Source organism: Calliphora vicina, chromosome 4 (assembly GCF_958450345.1).
Source record: "Calliphora vicina chromosome 4, idCalVici1.1, whole genome shotgun sequence".
Taxonomy (NCBI): Eukaryota; Metazoa; Arthropoda; class Insecta; order Diptera; family Calliphoridae; genus Calliphora; species Calliphora vicina.
This window is the reverse complement of record NC_088783.1, coordinates 66931-89443: the sequence shown is the minus strand read 5'-3', so window position 1 is coordinate 89443 and position 22513 is coordinate 66931. Positions and strand designations below refer to the sequence as shown.

At 28.5% G+C, this 22513-nt stretch overlaps 1 protein-coding gene across 1 annotated transcript in view; it reads left to right on the top strand.

Moving 5' to 3' along the window:
• prage overlaps positions 1-22513 on the top strand; it is a 75255-nt gene that overhangs the window by 13694 nt on the left and 39048 nt on the right. Inside the window, exon 2 of the mRNA XM_065508478.1 lies at positions 19713-20009. Within this exon, the coding sequence (XP_065364550.1) occupies positions 19713-20009 (297 nt within the window). The remainder of the gene's footprint in view (positions 1-19712; positions 20010-22513) is intronic.

Below are 22513 nucleotides of genomic sequence, written 5' to 3'. Positions count from 1 at the left end.
AAGGGTCAACTAGTCACGTAGCTATTGAAGTAACTAGTTGCCACCTAAGTGATAGGTAAAATCACTAGTTCGGGTCTACTGAATTTAGCTGGACTGTGTTTTTTGTCACTTTCAGCTATAAAATGTCAAAAATCTGATTTCTTTTATGGCAAATACATATATGGGCAAATCCTGCGTGACGAACGTTACATTCGTACACGTTTTTATATTTAAATATGAACTTTTTTTTTTTAAATTTCTTTAATTAATTTTTTTGGAAAAAGAATTTCTGACAAAAAAAAATTTTTGATGAAAAAAAAATTGGGGTTAAAAAATTTTTTTTTCCGATTTTGACCCATTGTATGTCCAACTTACTATGGTCTTATATACGTCGTTGCAAAGGAAATATCTATCATTAGATATCCATATTGTCTATATTAATGACTTAGTAATCCAGATATAGGTCAAAAATATGTCAAAAATCGAGGTTGTCCTAGTTTTTTCCATATATCTCAGCCATTTGTGAACCGATTTTAAATAGCGACCAAGCCGGAAGAATTTCGGAGATACTGATGTATGAATCGTGTATGTAAGTTATTTGGGGGCTTCGGAAAGTTGATTTCAACACACAGACGGACATGGCTATATCGATTCCGCTATCTTTATGGGGTCGCAAATGAAAAATGTGGAAATTACAAATGGAATGACAAACTTATATACATATACCCTTGCCACTCATGGTGAAGGGTATAAAAATAAAATTTTCTTGTATAATATTAAGATATCTGAGCTAGTGCTGGATTTGGTAATCATTTTTGTATGAATGACCATCGAAATACATTTTGTTTATATATAAAATATAATATACATACATATCTAGTCTAATATTACAATTAAAAAATTTCAAGTTTGATTCATTTAAAAATTGTTTTGTTGGTAGACTGTTTCTGGGACTTGCCCATATACCATGTATGACCGTACCTTTAGAAAACATTTTAAAGAAAAGTGAAAATCATTGTTTAAAAAGCGTAATGTATCTAGACTGAAAAATATATATCTATCTATGTATGTATATATGTACATTGTATATTGTACAATACTTAGATCGCATTTTGGGAAATAAAAACGCGAAAAAAAGTTAAATAATTGTGTTTACTTAGTTGTTTTAATTCTCGTTATTTTTATCAAGTTGAGGCCAAGTTTCATTCAACTTTTATTATTTTTTTTCTGTGTTTAGATGATTGTTTTATTTACGTGGCCTGTCTGCTTGTCGTCATTATTATTAGCGTAAAAAAAACATAAAAATTTTGTTAAAATAACAACTTCTCACATACAAGGTACAAACTGGTACCAAAAAATTAAAGAAGATTTTCATGTATACATTAGGGTATAACCAGCACTGATAATAACAGATTATTTGGGTAATTTTTTTTATTATTAAAAATAATACGTTCTCAAATATTGCATTAGTTACACACAGAAAACTTGGTAGCAATAATGTTTTTAGTGCTTTTAAAAAAGTTCGACGCGAACAATTTTCGTGTTAGTGCTTTTTTTTAGTACCCTTTGAAAAACTTTTGTGGCACTAAATTTAACATCGAAACTGTAACTTTTATAATTTTCTTCTAGGAAATGTTCAACAATTAAGGTAATTTTATAAATAATTTTCTAGAAATTATTAAAACACTTATATCAGAAATTATCTTATCAATACGTTTAATAAACGTTTTTTTCGTGATGAAAACGTTTTTCGTTCCAATTTCAATTAGTTAAGTCTAGTATGGAAGGATGTGTCCGTACAAATAATTAATTACTTTCGGAACTATTTCCGTGAAATCGTTATAGAGTTGTTCGTTCTAGATCGATGTTCTTTAATCGTTGATTTTGGTTCAAAATTTTAACCCTCGGACATTCTTCTAGGAAGTTTTAGAGAACATAAACTATATAATTATAATCAGAAAACTTGCTGAAAAAATCATTATACTCGAAAAATGAAAATAGAAGATAAACGTGAATATATTCTGAACACGATATTTTACAATTATCATTGTTACCGGTACATTCGTGGTTGAATTCCGTAGAGATCTGTTGTACATAAAATTACATTAAAATTTAATCCATTTTTCTATTTCGAGGAAAAGAAATTTGTTTAAGTTTTGATTTATTTTTATTGTATAACATTTTGTTAAATTGGTTCCAAGAAGCTGTTTCGAAGCTTATATGTGTCCTTGTTATTAAAGCAGTGAGGAACTAATATATAACTATTACCAAAGAACTAGTTCCTTAAAAACTCTTTATAATAAATGTTATAGAATCACAACAATATTTCAAGAATCTAAACTGTATCTGTTAGCACTGGTTCTAGATCTACTTAATTTAGAACAAATTCTTAAATTTTTCTGGAACATACATACATATACACATTTTCTTTGAAAATTGGAAACTATTTTTCTTAGTGCTTTTTTAAGAGAAATATGAGTTTTTTTCATGAATTTGGCTGTTTATACCTATCGTTTATTAAACATACATAGAAATTTTTGTTTCCATTACGTATCATTTTTCTTCCGTAAGAATGTGCCAAATTATATCTTTCTTATTATCTTATATAGTATATAAATAGGCCCCACGATTTTTTGTGGTACACTTTTAAGTATGTTATTGTCCACCAATATTGATGAATATGAAACTAATATATAACTATTACCAAAGAACTAGTTCCTTAAAAACTCTTTATAATAAATGTTATAGAATCACAACAATATTTCAAGAATCTAAACTGTATCTGTTAGCACTGGTTCTAGATCTACTTAATTTAGAACAAATTCTTAAATTTTTCTGGAACATACATACATATACACATTTTCTTTGAAAATTGGAAACTATTTTTCTTAGTGCTTTTTTAAGAGAAATATGAGTTTTTTTCATGAATTTGGCTGTTTATACCTATCGTTTATTAAACATACATAGAAATTTTTGTTTCCATTACGTATCATTTTTCTTCCGTAAGAATGTGCCAAATTATATCTTTCTTATTATCTTATATAGTATATAAATAGGCCCCACGATTTTTTGTGGTACACTTTTAAGTATGTTATTGTCCACCAATATTGATGAAACATATTTGGTTAGCCTGCTACTTCATCTGAATCAATTATTGTAATACAATTTAAACCATTTAAAGAAGTATTAAGTTATTTTTACATCGATTTGTTTTAGAGAAATTGGATGAAAAAGTTAGTTTTTCATTTCTAAATATTGAATTTTTCTACTAAAAATATATTAAAAGTAAAAACCGAAGAATAATTGTCGGTTTCGGTTTTAGGCCTTGAAAAATCGCGGTTTCGGTTAAAACCGAACACGAAACTCTAGTATACATTATTGTTTTATTGAGGGGACGTTATGTAGACAGATATTTATATATTTCGACTAGAAAAAAATATATTTTTTTAATAATCTCAAAGTTTCCACTCAAAGTATTCGCTTGTATTATAAAAACAGCAAATTAATATTTTGTAAAAAGCTTTTTAAAATTGTATTGCAGCAGACAGTGGTTTAGAAATTTTTTATTTTGGAAATAATTCGGTAGCTCGTAAACGTTTTGAGATATCTTAATGAAATTTAAAACAGTCAGAGCTGTTGTATTTGTGAGTTCTCTATCGTTTAACTAACTGTGAAAATACGATTTTTTGAACACATATTTAGAAAATGTAAGTAATTGTAACTAAGACACAGATCATAGAATTAAAGGGGTACAAAACTAAATACTTACACAGGTCTGCAATGATCTTTAGTATACATATTCGATACCCTGATTCTAACAGCCATATGAATACAAATTTAAAAAAGGTTTATAATCCAATTATAGGAAATTTTTCATAAAGTTGTATTCATAAACGACATAGTTGGGGGTAATGCACTAAATGTTGATTGAAATCAGCATTGCAATATCACTCACTAAAATTGCAAAAAAATTTAGTTTGCACTATTTTTTATCAGCTTTAGTGATAATGCTTATTTCTTAACTAGCACTAAAAAATAGTGATAGTGATAATTTTTTAACTATCACTAAACGAAGATTTAGTGCAAAAATCTGCACTACAATTAATTAGTGATAATAAATGAGTAGTCATGAAATTGATGAATCCAAATTCGAAAAATACAAATTTTAAATATTTTTTGTTATTTTTAATGAAATATTAGTCTTAAGTTTTTAATTAGTGCACAGAAATAAACTTAAACCATTTTGAACTTAAAAATTTAGTGCACAATTTGAAGTTGAACTCAAATTAGTGCAGAAAAAAAAGTTGCAATAAACTGATGATTGCATTTTTTTAAATCAACTAATTTAATTTTGAGTGCAAAATTTTTTAACTCACTATCACTAATGTATAGTGAGGCTGCTAATTTTCAACTCAGCACTAAATATGAACAAAATGATTGCACTAATTTTGCACTATCACTAAGTATTAGTGCAAACTGCAAAATTAGTGCACTACCCCCATCTATGATAAACGATTGATAGCTTAAAATACCTTTGATAAACAATTGTTAAGTGTACAAATTTTAAAGTAGGTTCGACCCTACTATAAACCTATTTTAAGGAATTCGTTTTACTTTTTATCTTAAAAAAGATTTTAAAGATACATTTGGAATAATAGACGATAATATTGCAATTGCTAAACACAATTTCCACTCCACTGGCGAATAAGTTCCATTTTACTAGTATATGATTTTGTTTGATATTCCTCCGGCAGTGAACTATATGAGGTTCACAAGTGAGTTTGATTGACATTTTTGTCATTTACTTTTAACCTGCAACGCCATATAGTAATAAAATGTGTAAACATTGTGGAAGAAGGTCCGTCCACACAATCTAATATACCCACTCCGGAATTAAAACTATGTGTTTCCACAAAATGTCAATAAAAATAATTTAATTAAATAAATTATAAAACAGTGCTGTTTATTTTAACACAGAATATTCGTCATTCGAATACTTTTAATAATAATTAAAATAAACTATATAAAAAAGTTTGTACATTAATACATTTTAGCTTTATATAAATTTACTCGGATCAGATATACATTTTTTATCTAAAAATTAGTTGTTATCTTCAAAAATGTATTATTACTAAAAACAATCAATGAAAAAAAGAAAATTAACGAATATTGTATCCTAATTAAAAGCAACACTAACAACGAAAAAGGGTAAATAAATGTGGAAGCATTGCCAGCTTAGACAAAAATCAGTACATTAGTTATTGTGCCTTTAACAAACATTTATGAATACAGTAGTTTTGACTTACCTGCCTTTCACTTAAGAGCATTTTGCATATAAGTGCACAAAACTTGTGTTTTGTATATTTATTTATCAAACTCCATACAAATTCGTTAATTTAAGTGCATTGTTCATACCTGCGCATTTAAGATAAGTGCATAATACTTTTGGAAGCTATAACTGGTTTTCATTTAGCTACGTAATATAAAATTAAATCAAAACAAAATAAGAAAAATGCGATTTTGAATAATTAATTGTGTTGTAAACTTCTTAATAATTTTAAAAGTAGCTAAAATACCAAATTTGTCGTTATTTTTAAAGGGAAACATCACAAAACTTCATGTAAATTATTTGCCGTTAACTGCTTTTTTGGGCAGTAAACTTAAATGCACTTACCAGTTGTCTGATGTTAACTGCACTTTTAATTTACCTGCTCAAAATATCGTGCAAAGTTGGTTGTGCAGGTAAGTCAAAATTACTGTACAATACTTTTATAAATGATTTTTAAAGCTAAAGTGTTCGTTAACAAAATTGTGCTTTAAATCTATAATAAGGTTTTTTATGCATATAGCCGTAACTGTATAATTATTTTTTTTATGATACGCGTGCATTTGTAGCATTTTTCTAGATTTGCTACGATGGAGGACACTCCCATGTGATACTACAAAAATAATCTACCATCATATGTTCATCCCAGCGCCCTTTATATCAATCTTCAATCACATCTATAATCTATCTTGATGGAAACGTTATCTTTGTTCTTCGCTAAACGATCCAAAATTTTCAAGAAACTTTAATTTTCCTTTTATTCATATCTGTAATTTAACAACACAAAAATAGTAGTCATCAATGTGGTTTTTCGGTTCTGGCCAAATCATAGGTACATCAAACTTCAAATGACTACGATCGTTTACCGCTTTCGCACACTCTTAAATGTTCACTACACACTTTACACACAGGGTGAATTCCAAAACGTCTGAATGCAATGCAGTCATATCTTTATCAAGACAAAGCAAGCACACGCGTAGTTAAAATTTAAAAAAACTTAGCATGCTGCCTGTTTTTACTTGTTCATACATTTTGCTATATGAAACATTATCAAAGTTTACACGGTTGCGTTAAGAATCGCTCGACTTTTTAAGGTTGCATTTAGGGTTTCCCGGATAATTTTATTTACCGGGAATGAAAAATTTCATTTTCTATTTCTTTTTCAATTAGAAAAATAAGTAAAAAAGACAATTATTTTATAAAAAAAAGAAAATCAATACAATACAATTCAATTCTACTAACATAAAACAAAAAAAAGTTGTTTAAAATATTTGGAGATCATTTGTTACTAAAAAATTAAATATTAGCGGTATTCATGATGTAGAGCTCTTGCCCTGGTAATAGAGTAAAATAGCAATTAAGTGTCGCATTATTGTATATACTATGATCGTAATTGCATTTGTAATGCACTTTTTAGCTTTTTATATACTATAGCGGAGCCCCTTTTGAACACTTTTTGCTTTCAAGCCTCATAAAAATGTATGATTTTGAATTATTGACTTTTTCATAATTTAACTAATATGTATGGAAATTAGCTTTAGTTTAAGTCTACAAGTAACTTATTCTTAGTTCGATTTCCATTTTTTTTAATGGATGAAGTCATTGTGTTCAAATATGCCCCCCATACGGGGCATTTTGAAAGGAAATTTTTTTCTTATAGCGTTTATGTACAAAAATAACAAACAGTTCTATTTCCTTTATATATAATAAATTCGATTTATTTATTAAGAAAAACCATAAACATTAACATTTAAAAATAAAAAACAATAAATTTATTTCACGAAAGAAAACACTCTTACAAAAAAATAAAAAAAAAATACAAAATTTACTGTAACAAGTAAGAGTGAATCTTAAATACCCTCCACATAAATATGATGGCATAACAACTGAAATAATATACCAATTGTTAGAAAGACTAGTTTACGCAGAAGATATTTTATTTCAAATGTACAAAAAATTGTATTTAATTCAGAAATTTATAATTTAAATTCCTATTAGAACGTATGAAATTTAACAATTTATATACATAATAATTAGTTAATACGTTTGGATCAACATTTTTCCCTTTTAACCTCAAGTGAAGAAACTGAGTATAAAAAAGGGTATACGAATATATTTAGTCAAATTTCAAAATATTTGGTTGTGGGACTTATATGGGAGCTATGACCTATTATGATTTGATTGTCATAAAATATTTTAACGTGATTTTTATGGACTTATATGGGTGCTGTGGCCAATTATGTACCGATATTCACAAAATTCAGTATTATGATCTGTGTACTATTTTGGTTCAATATATGGAAGCTATGAACTATTATGTTCCTAAGTATTTGAGGGCTATTTTTATAGAATTTCATATAAACAACACTATTAACAAAAGTGGACCTTATATGGGAGCTATGCCGAATTATGGACCAATATTTAAAAAATTTTGTAGCACGATTCTTGGATACAAATTACTGATCGGTGTAAAATTTTGTTTCAGTACAGATTTTTTTTGGATATTTGTGCAGGTTAATGTGTTTTCCTAAAGTGGTTCTTATATGGAGGCTATGACTAATAATGGGCCTACCATCATAAAATTTGGTACATCGATTTTTGTATATATTAAAAAAATTTGTTTCGAATTTCAAACTGATAACTATATTTGTAACAAATTTATGGGGATTTTAGTGATTTTCGGGAGTGGACCTTATGTGGGAGCTATGGTTGAATATGGACCGATATTCCAAAATTTCAAAAGTATGATTACTGGATACAAATTACTGATCTGTGAGTTATTTAATTTGGATATCGATATGTTTTAAATATTTTTTAAGGTTAATATTTTTTTCGGAAATGGCCCTTATAGGGGAGCTATGACCAATTATCGGCCAATCTGCATACAATTTAGTACAGTGATTTATATGTATATGAGTATTATTTTTGTCGAATTTTAGCATGATAAAGATATTTATAAGAGATTTATGAGTACTTAACTGATTTTCGGAAGTGGACCTTATATGGGAGCTAAGGTCAAATATGGACCGATATTCACAAAATCCTGTAGTATGATTTCTAAGTATAAATTATGGATCTATGTAAAATTTTGTTTTGATATTGATATTTTTTAGATATTTATGTAGGTTAATGTGTTTTTTGGAAGTGGTCCTTATATGGGAGCTATAACCAATTATCGGCCGATCTTCATAGAATTAGGTACAGCGATTTTGGTATATATGGGTACTATTTATGACAAATTTCGACTTAATAGCGATATTTATAAGATATTTATGCTTATTTAAGTGATTTTCGGAAATGAACTTTATACGGTCAAATGTGGGCCGATCCACAAAAAATTTGGGGTTGTAATTTTTTTAAGCAGGAAACTTATTATTCCTGAATTTTGTGTGGATACTGCAATTTTGTAAGCATTTACAGACCATATAACCATATTTCGGGAAGAAATTTGTATGGGGACTAGGAGAAACCATGGACCGATTCTTGTAATTTTCGCCAGAGTTAGTCCCTTTAACATAAAAATAACGTGTGTACAATTTTATGGTATTATCTGCAATATATTTGCACAAATAACGAAAACTATGTTAAAATTATCAAGTTTTTTTTAGGTTGTCTCACATTTTGGTTCATAACTCTGGTTCCACTGAACCGATTTTGCAATACCAAACTGCTTAGGAGCACAATAAACATTTTTTTGCAAGTCTACCAACTTTGTTTGCCTATTTTGGACGTGAGAGTGTTTTACACAGACAGACGGACAGACAGACGGACATGGCTCAATCGTCTTAGAATTTCATAAGGATCAATAATATATATACTTTGTTGGGTCTCAGATGAATATTTCTCAATGTTACACACGGAATGACAAACTTATATATACCCTTATTCACCACTTATGGTGGTGGAGGGTATAAAAACATGGTCACCCAACTACATTCGGTCGACGACTGAAAAAACTAGTTGTTGACGTTGCTAGAAAACAAGGTTGCCGTGAGAAAAACTCTGTTAAGGATAGAAAAAAAATGTTTTTTTTTTTTTTTTATCAGTTTATCAGTTTGCTCTATACTGTATGTTGTAAACAAAAACAAATACTCATTCACTGAAAATGAATATATACAATGAAAATCGAATCGAAGACCTTGGATTTTTTTATTGAGCTATTTTCACATAACAAAACATTCGCCAAAAGGAATTTTCGAAAGAAAAATTTATTTAAAAAATATATTCAAAGCAAAAACATGCAGTATTTCACAGCTACAAAATAAACAATATTTCGGCATTGTTGATTTAAAACAAACATACGAAATTCGTAAGTAAATTTGTTTAAAATTGTATTGGTTTTTATTCAACTGACTTTTGTCAGTCTATGAATTGCATCTAACTAATTGACCTTGTTTCAAATGCAAATTTCATGCTTTCTATGTGTTAATCTGAATTTTGAATGTGGTTTTCTTGAAAATGTTTCAAATATAAAATCGTGATTAAAACTGCTCTGTTTGCAATTTTTCCATAATGAAACTTAAACAATAAACTTGAAAGTGCACATGTTTGAACTCAAGTTTATTTAACAACATACATATACTTTATAAATTAAAAAAAAAATATTAATAATTTAAAAAGATTACATTTTATTCAAAAAATAATTTACCGCAAATATGTGAAACATAAACATATGAAATCAACTTTCCACTACACTCAAAGAATATACACATTTAAAGTGAAAAAATTCAAAATAAATCGAATTTTTAGTTTGTCAAAAGGCTTAATTTATAGCTCTCAATTAGCCCTATAATTGGTGTTAAGTTTGATTTTGGGCAAGTTTTCATTTTCAAGATAATTGCAAAAAACCGAGGCATTGGCACGGGACAAATACAGAAGTCAATTTCGCGGCCAACCATTCGAACGCCAATTTCAGCGAAACCAGAGGCAATATTTAAATGCGACTAATTTTAGAATGTTGTGCATTGATGTCTCTTAAAAATTGTTTTGATTTTACGCAAAAATTAGTTATACTTTTTTTTAAATTAATTTTAATCACAGTCGCATGGGACATTTTTTTCCATCATGATATTTATGTAGTTTCTGTTCCTTTTTTTACGAAATTATATATAACAAAGCTTAGTTTTCAAATTAACAGAAGTATTCAATGTATTTATTTCAATATAATATTAACAAACTAAAAACGTAAGAAAAATATTTAGTACGAATAAGCCCCTGTCTATACTTGACAAATATTTATCATAACAATAAATGACGTTTGTTTTCACAACAAAGTTGTTTGAGCAAAAACACTAACAATTTTTCAAACGAAGCAATAACACAAAATTATTATAATTTATTATCTTGACCCCCTGTTTATACCTGATAAATTTGTATCATGATAAACGTCAAAATGGTTGTCAAGATACAAAATTATCAGGTATAGTCCCCATTTATTAGTATTATTGCTTCGTTATGACAAAATTGTTAATACTAACAACTTTGTCTTGACGACAAACGTCATTAATTGTTATGATAAATATTTGTCTAGTATAGACAGGGGGTGACAACCATTTTGACGTTTATCATGTAAAAAATTTATCAAGTACAAACATAGGGCAAAGTATTGTATATCAGTAAATATGTACAATAAAAAAACAAGTAAGAAAGTATGGTCGGTCAAGCCCGACCATATAATACCCTACACTAAGTAAAATAGCAAAATAATTTTCTTTTAAAATTTCAATAATTTATATTCATGAGTGATTTTCGAAATGGGCCTTATGGGAGCTATGACCAATTATGGACCGATCACCATGAAATTAGGTCGTGTGATTTATGTCTATATGAAAATTATTTATGTTGAATTTTGTGTGTATACCATAATTTTTAAGAGATTTATGGATGTTGAAGTGATTTTCGGAAGCGGGTCTTATATGGGAGCTATGACTAATTATGGACCGATCATAATACAATTTGGTGACATGAATTCCGTATATATAAAACTTATTTAGAGCAAAATTTGTGGAGATACATGTATAAATTAAATATTTATGACCGATAAATACCCTCCCCACTATGGTGGTGTAGGGTATAATAAATTTAAATGAATGCTTTTCACTTCTTTCCATTTTTTGTCTAAATTATATAACAATGAATGCTTTTCAATCTGATCAGACTGCAAAAGATATAATTTTACCATATTTATGTGGTGTTGTGCATATTTACATGATTTATTTCATTTATGTAAGATTTTAAATTTTTTTTTAAATTTCACACCTACGATGTCGCACGGGACAAAATTTATATAAGTACCAAGATCATAAATCTTCTTATTTTTCAATAACGTTTATTTTATTTTAATTGTATTAACAATCTCTGTTTGGACTCAATATTTGACAATCTTTCTGCATATACTTTCGACACACTGATACCAAATGTTGTTTTTCAATGTCGCACGGGACATCGAAATATGTGATAATGGAAAGTAAAAACTTACAGTTATATATGGGCAATTCCATATCATCGTACGTGACATTTGTACGCCTATAGAGTGGAATAGATTTTGCAAAAATAAGAGTATCTGAAAAATAATTTGGTCTTTATGTTCCATTCAGAGGGTACTATATTTTAAAATAATAAAAAGTTCTTTCGAAATATTGCTGTCCAAAATATTGAGCGAAATAAGGGCATATCGTACGTGACATAAAACGGAACTCATTTTGAGGTACATGTACAAATATGTGAAAATATTCGAATCGTGAGAGGCGTTATGTTTTCTTTTAATTTCTTACACTAAACGAAATATTTTTCCTTTACTATCCGTCATACTTAAATAAAAACAATCTTTGGATGATCTTATAATAAATAAAATGTATTATAAAATAAAAAACAACATGTATATTCTGTAAATATATGTATACAAAAACTAAAAAAATAAAAAGAAAATATATATTCGGTTTCAATAAACAATTTGACAATAGCAAAAAATCAATCAGAGTCAAATTCATTTCATAATACAAGCTAATTGGAAGCCTAGTTTTCGCCGGAATTTTAGCCTAAAACATACCTAATATTTTTGTCATGAAAATGTTGTAATATGATCACATAGTAAAATTTTATTATTGTCTTCTATTCAAATCATCTTAAAAAAAAGTTTCAAGGGCATTATTTTCTGACTCTTTGTACCCTCAGGAAGATTTTAGATATCAAACGTCAATGCATAATGTCTATCTTTAAGAACTTGTATCAAAACAAAATGTGCATTATAAATATTCAAATCAGAAAAGTTGCCCTTGGACGACTTTGCATTCGAATATCTCGAAATGGGTTAGAATAAATGGAAAATTTATTTACATTATTTAAATTTGATTGTTTCCCTATGAAAATGAGATAAAACAAAGTGTTTTCAAACACTTTTAATTTTCTGGTCTCGGTGGACCTCTCGTATGTGCTTGATGATTAATCAATATATTAATTTTTTGTTATCTTTTTGTTTTGCTATTGCTATTGCTATTGTTATTGCAAATTAAATTCCCAAAATTCTAGCAACACAGATATGTATGTATCTCTAAAATGCTTCCTAGAATGTGTATAAGTCAGCAGCCTTAATCTGTCCCTAAATGGCCAAGATATATAAATATAAATGTATTCGAAAAAATGTTAAAAACAACCTATGAACACAATAACGAATAATAAAAAAATGCTTAACAAAAAGCACACTCACTCATACAATTTTTATGAATCATTACAACAAAATTTCTTGATTATAAATATCGTCATTTTTGCTTTGGTTTTATTTGCCATAATGGGAATTTTTGTTTTAAATGTCTACAGTATTTAGCATTGCTCATCAGTTTACAAGCAGTTTGAATCAGCCAAACACTAAGCGCCAATAAATTTTAAATTCATTAGCAGGCAACTAAAAATACTCGCATGGTGTAAAAAAATGTTTTTTGCTCTTAAAATTTAAAAAATATACACTTAAATATACTATGTAGTTTGATTATAGTTCGATTTCAGGGACTTTGGCAGAATATTTAAAAATAAAACTATGTACTATAAAAAGCAAAATATGCAAAAATATGAATGATATCGATTCCAAAATTAATAAAATTGTTTGAAAGAGATAAACAACTAACTCATGTTTATACGACGCACAGAAAAATATGATTTTGCATATTTTTGGTTACCCTGATCATTAGTATATAATAGAGATGAGAGATATTTCCATAGCTGTGATTTAATCACCGCGATTGAAAAATTATTGGTATCAATTGTTCCTGAATATAGCAAGTAACAGGTACATTTAAGAGCCATTATTACAACTTGCCGTTATAGTTAAAGTTACCTTTAAGGGTACCTTTTTCTATTGCTTAAAGTTACCTTTAACTATAACGGCCCTAAGTCTGTTAACTCTTTCAGTCACGGTTTTATGTGTATAAGTTTAAAATCAAAACAATTGCATTTTCACTTTAATTAAGGTTAGTTTATTATGAAAAATAAGAAAAAATAAATCAAAAACTAAATAAAAATATTAAAATTTGAACAATCAAAATTCAATTCAATTGATTAATAATAGTTTTGGTTAATCAGAAATGTTGATTAATCCATGCATTGATTCATCAGTATAATAATTAATTAGAATGTTTGATTATTCTATTAATGACACATCCTAGTATAATGAATCTCATTTTAACGAAAATCCGATATAACGTACAACCACATTTTTAACATTAACTACCTTATATAAAGAACGTTTCAACAATTTTGTACTCGATTTAACGAATGTTGAGAAATATAAAACAAAATCAAATGAACGATACAATTTTTAACGTTGACAATTATATAAATGTAACAAGAATGGTTCAAATAATCATCTATCTCTAAATAATGATGTGTATCCCCTTGTGGAAAAGGAGTTTAATTGTTGATTACTCTATCACATTCCACTTAATAGAATTGCTTTAATATCTAAGTAGAGCAGTGATGTTCAAAATAAAAATGAAGATGTATTGGTGAGAGAGCTACCCAGCAAACATAATGTCAAACACTTAAAATAAGAACAAAATAAAGAATGTTTAGATTTAGAATTTTTGCCAGATATAACAAATTTATTAAATTAATGTAATTTAAATTTTAAGGAAATAAACGAATACACATTATACGGCCGAAATTCTCTAAAATTTTTTATTTATTTCTGACTTTGTTGTTTTGTGTTCAATTGTAATTGAATCGCGTGTGTTTGCTAAGCTTCGTTCAAAAACAACCAACAACAATGCTTAACAAATTTCTGAAAAAAAATTACGATAGTCCGTCGCATGTGTTTACATCGCTTGCTAAACGATGAATGAACAAGAGTTTTTAAAAGAGCGTAACAAATGTGTGTAAATTTTTTGAACAATTGTTGTATGGCGTGAACATCACTGAAGTAGAGACATAGAAATACCAAATAAATGGTGGATTTCATGCAAGTGAGTGATATCTGTATACAAAAAAACACGATGTAAGTCTTCTTAAAAAATCAGCATACAATTATAGTTGAGCACAATATAACTCCTGATGTTAATCTCAATGCGAATAAAACTGATATCTATTGGAAAATGATACCAGATAAAACGTTTGTTCAAACTTGAGAAACTAGTGCTCCAGGTTTGCGTTAAAAAATTTTGGACGATAGTCATCTCCTAATGTCACACAGCTTAAAACTTATTCAAAAAATAAATCTCGATATAGCGAATTTTTCGATTTAACGAATGGAACTGACAACATACCGTTCGTTATACCGAGATTTTCGTGTACATACATCTATGTAAGTATAACACATAGTACATACACACAACCTCAAACTTGGTCCAACAAACCGAAACTTTTAAATTTTAATAAAAAAAATCAAATAATTTGGTGTTTACTCACTTTTGAGGCTATGTATATTGGGGTATTCATTCGAATAATGATCGTTCGATTAATGGAATAATTTCTTATGAATAGTTATTCGAACAATTTAAAAATTACCATTTTCGAACAACGAATAATTCGAACAATTTTATGTAGAATAATTGAATAAAACGAATAAATGTTCATATACATATGGGGCACTTCGTGTCAAGTAAACCAACTTTTGAAATCGATGTCTTCCGATCGGGATGAAATTTGCACCAAGGTTAGTTCTATTGGATAGTAATTCACAATTTTTCAACAAGATCGGTCGAGAACTCTCTGAGTTAGAGGGGGCGCATTTAAATAAAGTCAAACAAGCTTTTGATTTCGGAAAAAAAATCAAAAATTGTATATCTTGAGTTACAAAACATTTATTTTGATTTTATCCCACTCGCATCCCACTAAGCGACCAAAAATATCTTAAAGGAATGGACCTAAGCTTTCTTTTGAGCAAAAAAAAATTTAAAAAACGGCCCCATTTTGGAAAAAAAAATCGATTTTGCAAAAAACAAGTCAATAATTGTATGTCTTGAGTTACAAAATATTTGTTTTGATAGATATCCCACTCACATCCCACTAAGCGACCAAATAGGTCTTAAAGAAAAAGACCTAAGCTTTCTTTTGAGCAAAAAAAATTTAAAAAAGAGAGCCCATTTTAGAAAAAAAGTTAGATTTAGCAAAAAAAAAAATCAAAATTGAGTTACAAAACATTTATTTTGATAGATATCCCACTCGCATCCCACTATGCGAGCAAATAGGTCTCAAAGAAAAAGACCTAAGCTTTCTTTTGGGCAAAACAAATTTTAAAAGAAGGGCCCATATTGGAAAAAAAGTTAAATTTTGCCAAAAAAAAAAATTAAAAAATTGTATGTCTTGAGTTACAAAATATTTATTTTGATAGATATCCGCATCCGCATCCCACTAAGTGACCAAAGAGTCTTCAAGGAAAATATCCAAGCTTTTGTTTGAGCTAAAAAAAAATTAAAAAAGGGTCCATTTTGGAAAAAAAAGTCAACAAAGTTTTTGATTTTGCAAAAAAAGTCAAAATTTTTATGTTTTGAGTTACAAAACATTTATTTTGATACATAACGAACTCGCATCCCACTAAGCCACCAAATAGGTCTTCAAGGAAAATATCTAAGCTTTATTTTAAGAAAAAAAGGCCCATTTTGAAAAAAAGGCAAAAAAGTTTTTGATTTCGGAAAAAAAATATTAAAATTTTTTTATTTTTTAAATATTTTTTTTTCGAAAAATTGAAAAAAGAGCTATCTAAACTAATTGGGACACATTTTACTAAGAATAATAGGTAATAAGTTACATGGATAAGAAAAAACACCTGCTTGGCCAAAATGTAAAATCTAACTCAGAGAGTTCTCGACCGATCTTGTGTCTGAATTACTATCCAATAGAACTAACATTGGTGCGAATTTCATCCCGATCGGAAGACATCGATTTCAAAAGTGGTTCACTTGACGCGAAATGCCCCATATATTTAAATTTAGCAATTTAAAAATTTTAATATATATTCATAATTCCAAATTAAAATAAGTAATAATGACTTACAAAAATTGTATTGTTTCTGAAATTCGACAAATAACTAAAGATAAAGGGAGTCTTTCGATCAGACTATTATTCTGGGGTGGGCAAGGGCCCTTCCCAAATAGTAAAAATAAACAATTTTGTCTATAAAAAAATTATTTTTTATTAAAACAAATCTAAAATATCACAAAAATTTAGAACTGCTAAATTTGAAAATCGTTCCTGAAGCATTGCACTACGTAACCATTGTTTTATTTTTTAACTTTTTGGGTTCCAAAAACTCCATGATTAATGTTCTAGGGCACTGTAATCTCTTAACGGAACAATATACAAATCCAAAAAAAATCTTTCTGCAACTTTCCAAATTTGTATCTTATACAATTACAAACTTCAAATTAGCCACGTTCACTGACAATGATATCAAACTTTGGACAGATTTGTGTAATTCCCTAAGACAACTTGATTAAGCAAAGATTCGGCAACGTTGATAGAGCTTGCGGGTATAATACAATTTGTCTTAAATAATTTAGAAAAAGTGAATAAATCATTTACTAAAGAATTATTTACTCCTTTTAAAACCCGAATTAATGAACGACATAAAAAAGTTCTTAATACGTTTATATTGTACTTGAATTCAGGATCATGTCCAACTAGCTCAAACTTTTTACAGCATAGCTCCAAAACGGAAACTAAAATGTATGCTAGTCAATTGTTTTATAGATTGTTCGGGAGGATATTTCTGATGGACTTTGTTTTCGAATGTTTTTTAACATTATCAATACTTGAATTGTTAACTTTAACGTTATTTTTTGTTTTTATTTAACAATAAACTATTAAAAAACTTACATCAAAATTTCATTCTTTACTTTTTTTTAAAAAAATGTAAGTTATTCGAATAATTCGATTAATTTTAACCATGTGATCGAATTATTCGAACAAGTCTCTCAAAATCTCTTATTCCCTATTATGTTCTCAATAAATCCTAATGTGACGATCAAAAAATTGTGAAATTTGTTTAACAAAATTTTTAAAAATTAGAAAGTGGAGTTTTGAAACTGCCGTGAAAACAATTAAATTTTGTTGGTCATACGTGCGAATAGGTTAACGTTATCCTATGAAGACAAAAACTGATATACAAGTAAATATGGATATATTTTAAGTAAAAATAAGCATTTATTTTAAACACATTCCGATTATTTTAAATTAAATAGCAAAAGAAATTATTTAATGGCGAATTTTTTACAAAAAACTGAAAAAATTACATTTTTTCTCCTTGTAAATGCACCTCAAAACTAAATCTCAAGACGGCCCTTCTTAGAAGAAGCTAAAAATTTGTTTGGTGGTATTTTAGGTCACTACGAAAGTATTCGGCAGGTATGCGCCAAAAACAATTATATCGAAAAACAAGTAAGAGTGCTATATTCGGCTATGCCGAATCTTATATACCCTTCACCTTTGTTGTGGACGCATTATTATTTTTTAAAATTAGTATATATATATGTACATTGCCCACTTTCAGCGTACAGCATCCTAAATTTATCAAGAACACAAAAAACAACAATAACGCCAAACGAAACAAAACACCAAAAGAAAAAACAAAAACAAAATACGCAAGCCAATGAAACCGACACACATCCAAACATACGTTTAATTGTATAAAAAACAACAACGCCAAAAGAAACAAAACACAAAAGAAAAACAAAATACGCAAAGCATGCACATCCAAACATACGATTTGTTGCTTTTTTGTCAAAAAAACCAACACACAACCAAACAAACGTTTAGTTGTATAAAAAACAACAACGCCAAAAGAAACAAAACACAAAAAAAACAAAATACGCAAAGCATGCACATCCAAAAACATACGTTTTGTTGCTTTTTTGTCAAAGCATGCAATGCATTGTGTTTTTTGATGAAATTTTCAGAGGTTGTCTCGGATTTTTGCTCATATCTCCGTTATTTATGGACGGATTTTGCTGATTTTAAATAGCAAAATTCTCGAAAGTATGTCTGACAGAATTGTTGAAGATTTGGAACCCGGAGATATCTGGGGCCTTCAGAAAATTGATTTCAACAGACAGACAGACAGACAGACGGACATGGCTTAATCGACTCCGCTATCTATAAGGATTCAGAATATATATACTTTATAGGGTCGGAAATGAAAAATGTAGAATAGATGCCACAAAATGGCATCTATTTGTTGTTGCATATTTTTGAATATTTTGTTATAAATGCATTTATTGCATATTTAATTTTCTTTTGGATATATTTTTATAGCAGCAAATAGTCTAAAAGTATTTTATTCAAAACTTATTCATGTAACATGTTTAGCACATGGTTCACATCGCGCAGCCAAGAAATTAGATCTCAATTTGAAGATATAGATTTATTAATTTCGTATTGAAAAAAGTGTTTTTAAATTTCAATAAATGTATCCAGTAGAATTACATACACATTTCGATTCTTTTGAATTCAATTTTACAAAAACTGAAAAATTTGCATTTTTTCCAATTTTAGCGATAATACAGTTTTTGTCGTTCTGAACGTTGACCTCGATGCGCACCCCAAATTCGTTGTCCGATTTGGTTCAAATTTTCAGCACTTAACTTTTAGGCCTAAGTCACAATATTCCACCCGGTACTCTTTAAAATCTAAAAAAAATCGGCTGTCACCCTAATATACATATACATATACTGAAACTGTGACCTCAAATGTATATTTTTCTTGCATTAATAAATATATTTCAAATAAAAAACTTGTTTTTATTGCATTTTTTGTAATTTTTAGTGAATATTTTCTTTCTTTATAGTGTATATTATAAGCGCATATTTTTAATTTTTTAGTGAATGAAAATCCTTGCCTTGCTTATTAGGTATTATTAACATTATTTGTTTAATAAAGAATTACAATTCTAATAAATGTGGATACATTGTTTGCTCTCTTTTAGATGACACTATGCAACGTAATAGTAGCAAACGATGTCATACTTCCTCATCAAAACCTCACAACTGTAAAAATGATACTTTGGATTCGGGTACTTCTGGAAATGGTAAAAATCATCAACATTCGACCAGCACAAGTGAAAAGCAACGCAAATCACGAGGTGCCAATAAAAGACACGTTTTAACAAATAATAACACAACTGACCAAGAGTCGAGGACCACATCAGGATTTAAATTTAACAATTGGTTACAAAGTGATATGTACTACTACGAGAGACATTTCATATCTTCTTCCGCCGAAGGTGAGTAAATTTATTTGAATTTGGTCCGACTAATTTAGGCTTTTAATCCCGTGAGTTTTGAAGAACATCGTTCCCAGTAAACAGTGATTTATAAATCATTTGCATGTTTTAAGCTAAAATTGTTTTTGCTATAAAATTGTAACGGTTATTATTTGCATTAAGAAACTAAAATCGAATGTCTTCGGATCGGGATGAAATTTACACCAAGATCAGACACAATTTTTCAATTTCACAATTTTTCAACAAGATCGGTCAAGAACTCTCAGAGTTAGAGGGGTTCATAATTTTTGATTTTTTTTGCAAAATCAAAAACTTTGGTGACTTTCCAAAATGGGCCCTTTTTTTGCTCAAAAGAAAATTTGGGTCTATTCCTTTCAGACCTATTTGGTCGCTTAGTGGGATGCGAGTGGGGTATATAGCAAAATAAATGTTTTGTAACTCAAGATATACAATTTTTGATTTTTTTTTTTTGGCAAAATTGAAATTTTTTCCAAAATGGGCCGTTTTTTTATTTTTTTTTTTGCTCAAAAGAAAGCTATTCCTTTAAGAGCTTTTTGGTCTCTTAGTGGGATGCGAATGGGATAGTATCAAAATAAATGTTTTAACACAAAAATTGTATGTCTTGAGTTACAAAATATTTATTTTGATAGATATAATAAAGAATAGATTAAAAGAATAGACCCAAGCTTCCTTTTGAACAAAAAAAAAAATAAAAAAAGTTAGATTTTGCAAAAAAAAGTCTAAAACTGCATGTTTTGAGTTACAAATCATTTATTTTGATAGATATCGAACTCTCCCACTAAGCGACCAAATAGATCTTCAAGGAAAATATCTAAGCTTTCTTTTGAGCAAAAAAACTATTTGGAACACATTTCCTTAAAAACAATAGGTAATAAGTTACATGGATAAGAAAAATCACATGTTTGGCCAAAATGTCAAATTTTGACCCCCTCTAACTCAGAGACTTCGCTATCTAAACGATCCAGAATATATATACTTTGTGGGGTCGGTCGCAAATGAAAAATGTAGAAATTACAAACGGAATGACAAACTTATATTTACCCTTGCCACTCTTGGCGAAGGGTATAAAAGTCAGCCAAATCGCTCCAGTCGTTCTCACGTGATGTCATTACATACATGGACCATTTAATTTTTATATACATATATAGAAGATATATAGGGTGATCGGCCCGGTTTTTAATAAAGCTCACATTCGGTTTTTTTGAAAAGCTCACATTTGGAATATCGAAAAACCGGGTTTTTCTCCTCGAATAGCTGGTTTTTTTATAAAAGTGTCTTTTTATGAGTTTTAGTGTATGAAAACTTTAAAAAATATTCAAAATCCAAAAAACTTTTTTAAAACTAATACTACAACTATTTTAGAAGACTTTTTATATTTTGACAAATGTCACTAGCGATCTGGAAAGCTTGAAAACTTACTCAATGCTTTTTTAAATATATGTCCTACAAGTACACTGAGTAAAGGATAATTTTCAATGTCTAGCTTTATAAAAACAAAAGAATAAAATCGATATACTCCAAAGCACTTGAACTGTGTTTTATCACTAAGAGATTAAGAGATTTTAACTTTCAAACTTGTCAAATTTGACCCAAATAGAAAATAGACATTTTGTTTGTCAATTTTTTTTTTAAAAAAAACCTAACGTAGTGCTTGACCTTTGAAATTAAAAAGTCATAAAATATCAAAAATATCAACCACTCATTTTAGAAATAATTCAATTTTAATTTCATAATGGGTAAAATCCGAAAACCTAATGTAGGATAAGGAAAACATAGCTTTGTTATTTACCCGGGGAATTACAGTTTTCATACAAGTATAATGTTCCGCAAGTATGATGAAAAGTGACAGATATATATTAGTGCTACCAAAGATATATTGTAGTGCTAACAAACATCTGAAAAATCTTGAATTTTTGCTCCAAGATTTTTACCCAAAGACCTTATGTGAAAAAAAAATGTTATAGATATTTGTTTTGCCAATTTGTTTTTCTAAAAACCTAACGTTGTTGTTGACATTTGAAATTAAAAAAATCATAATATATCAAAAATATCAACCAATTTAAAAAAAATAGATTTTAATTTCGAAATGGGTCAAATTTGTTTAGCTAAACTTTGTAAAATGATCAAGAATAAAATCCTTTTTAATATGGTAATAAATTGATTGATATACATTTTAAACACTTTTAGAATTATAGTTCTCCAGATATTCGAAATTAATTATTTACTTTGAATGAGAGGTGCCACCACTAATGCAATCCCGACCACTTTCAGCCAATCTCTGTAAAATGGTAATAGAGCTATGCGGACAAAGTTTGAAGAATCATGTAATTATAACTTTGTATGGGAGGTGACTCACATCCTTTTCCGACCCTCCCATTTTGGTTCCCCAGACATTCGAAATTAATATTTACTTTGTATGGGAGGTGCTACGTCCTCTAATCTAATTTCGCCTATTTTCAGCTAACTCCGCACAGTAATAACAA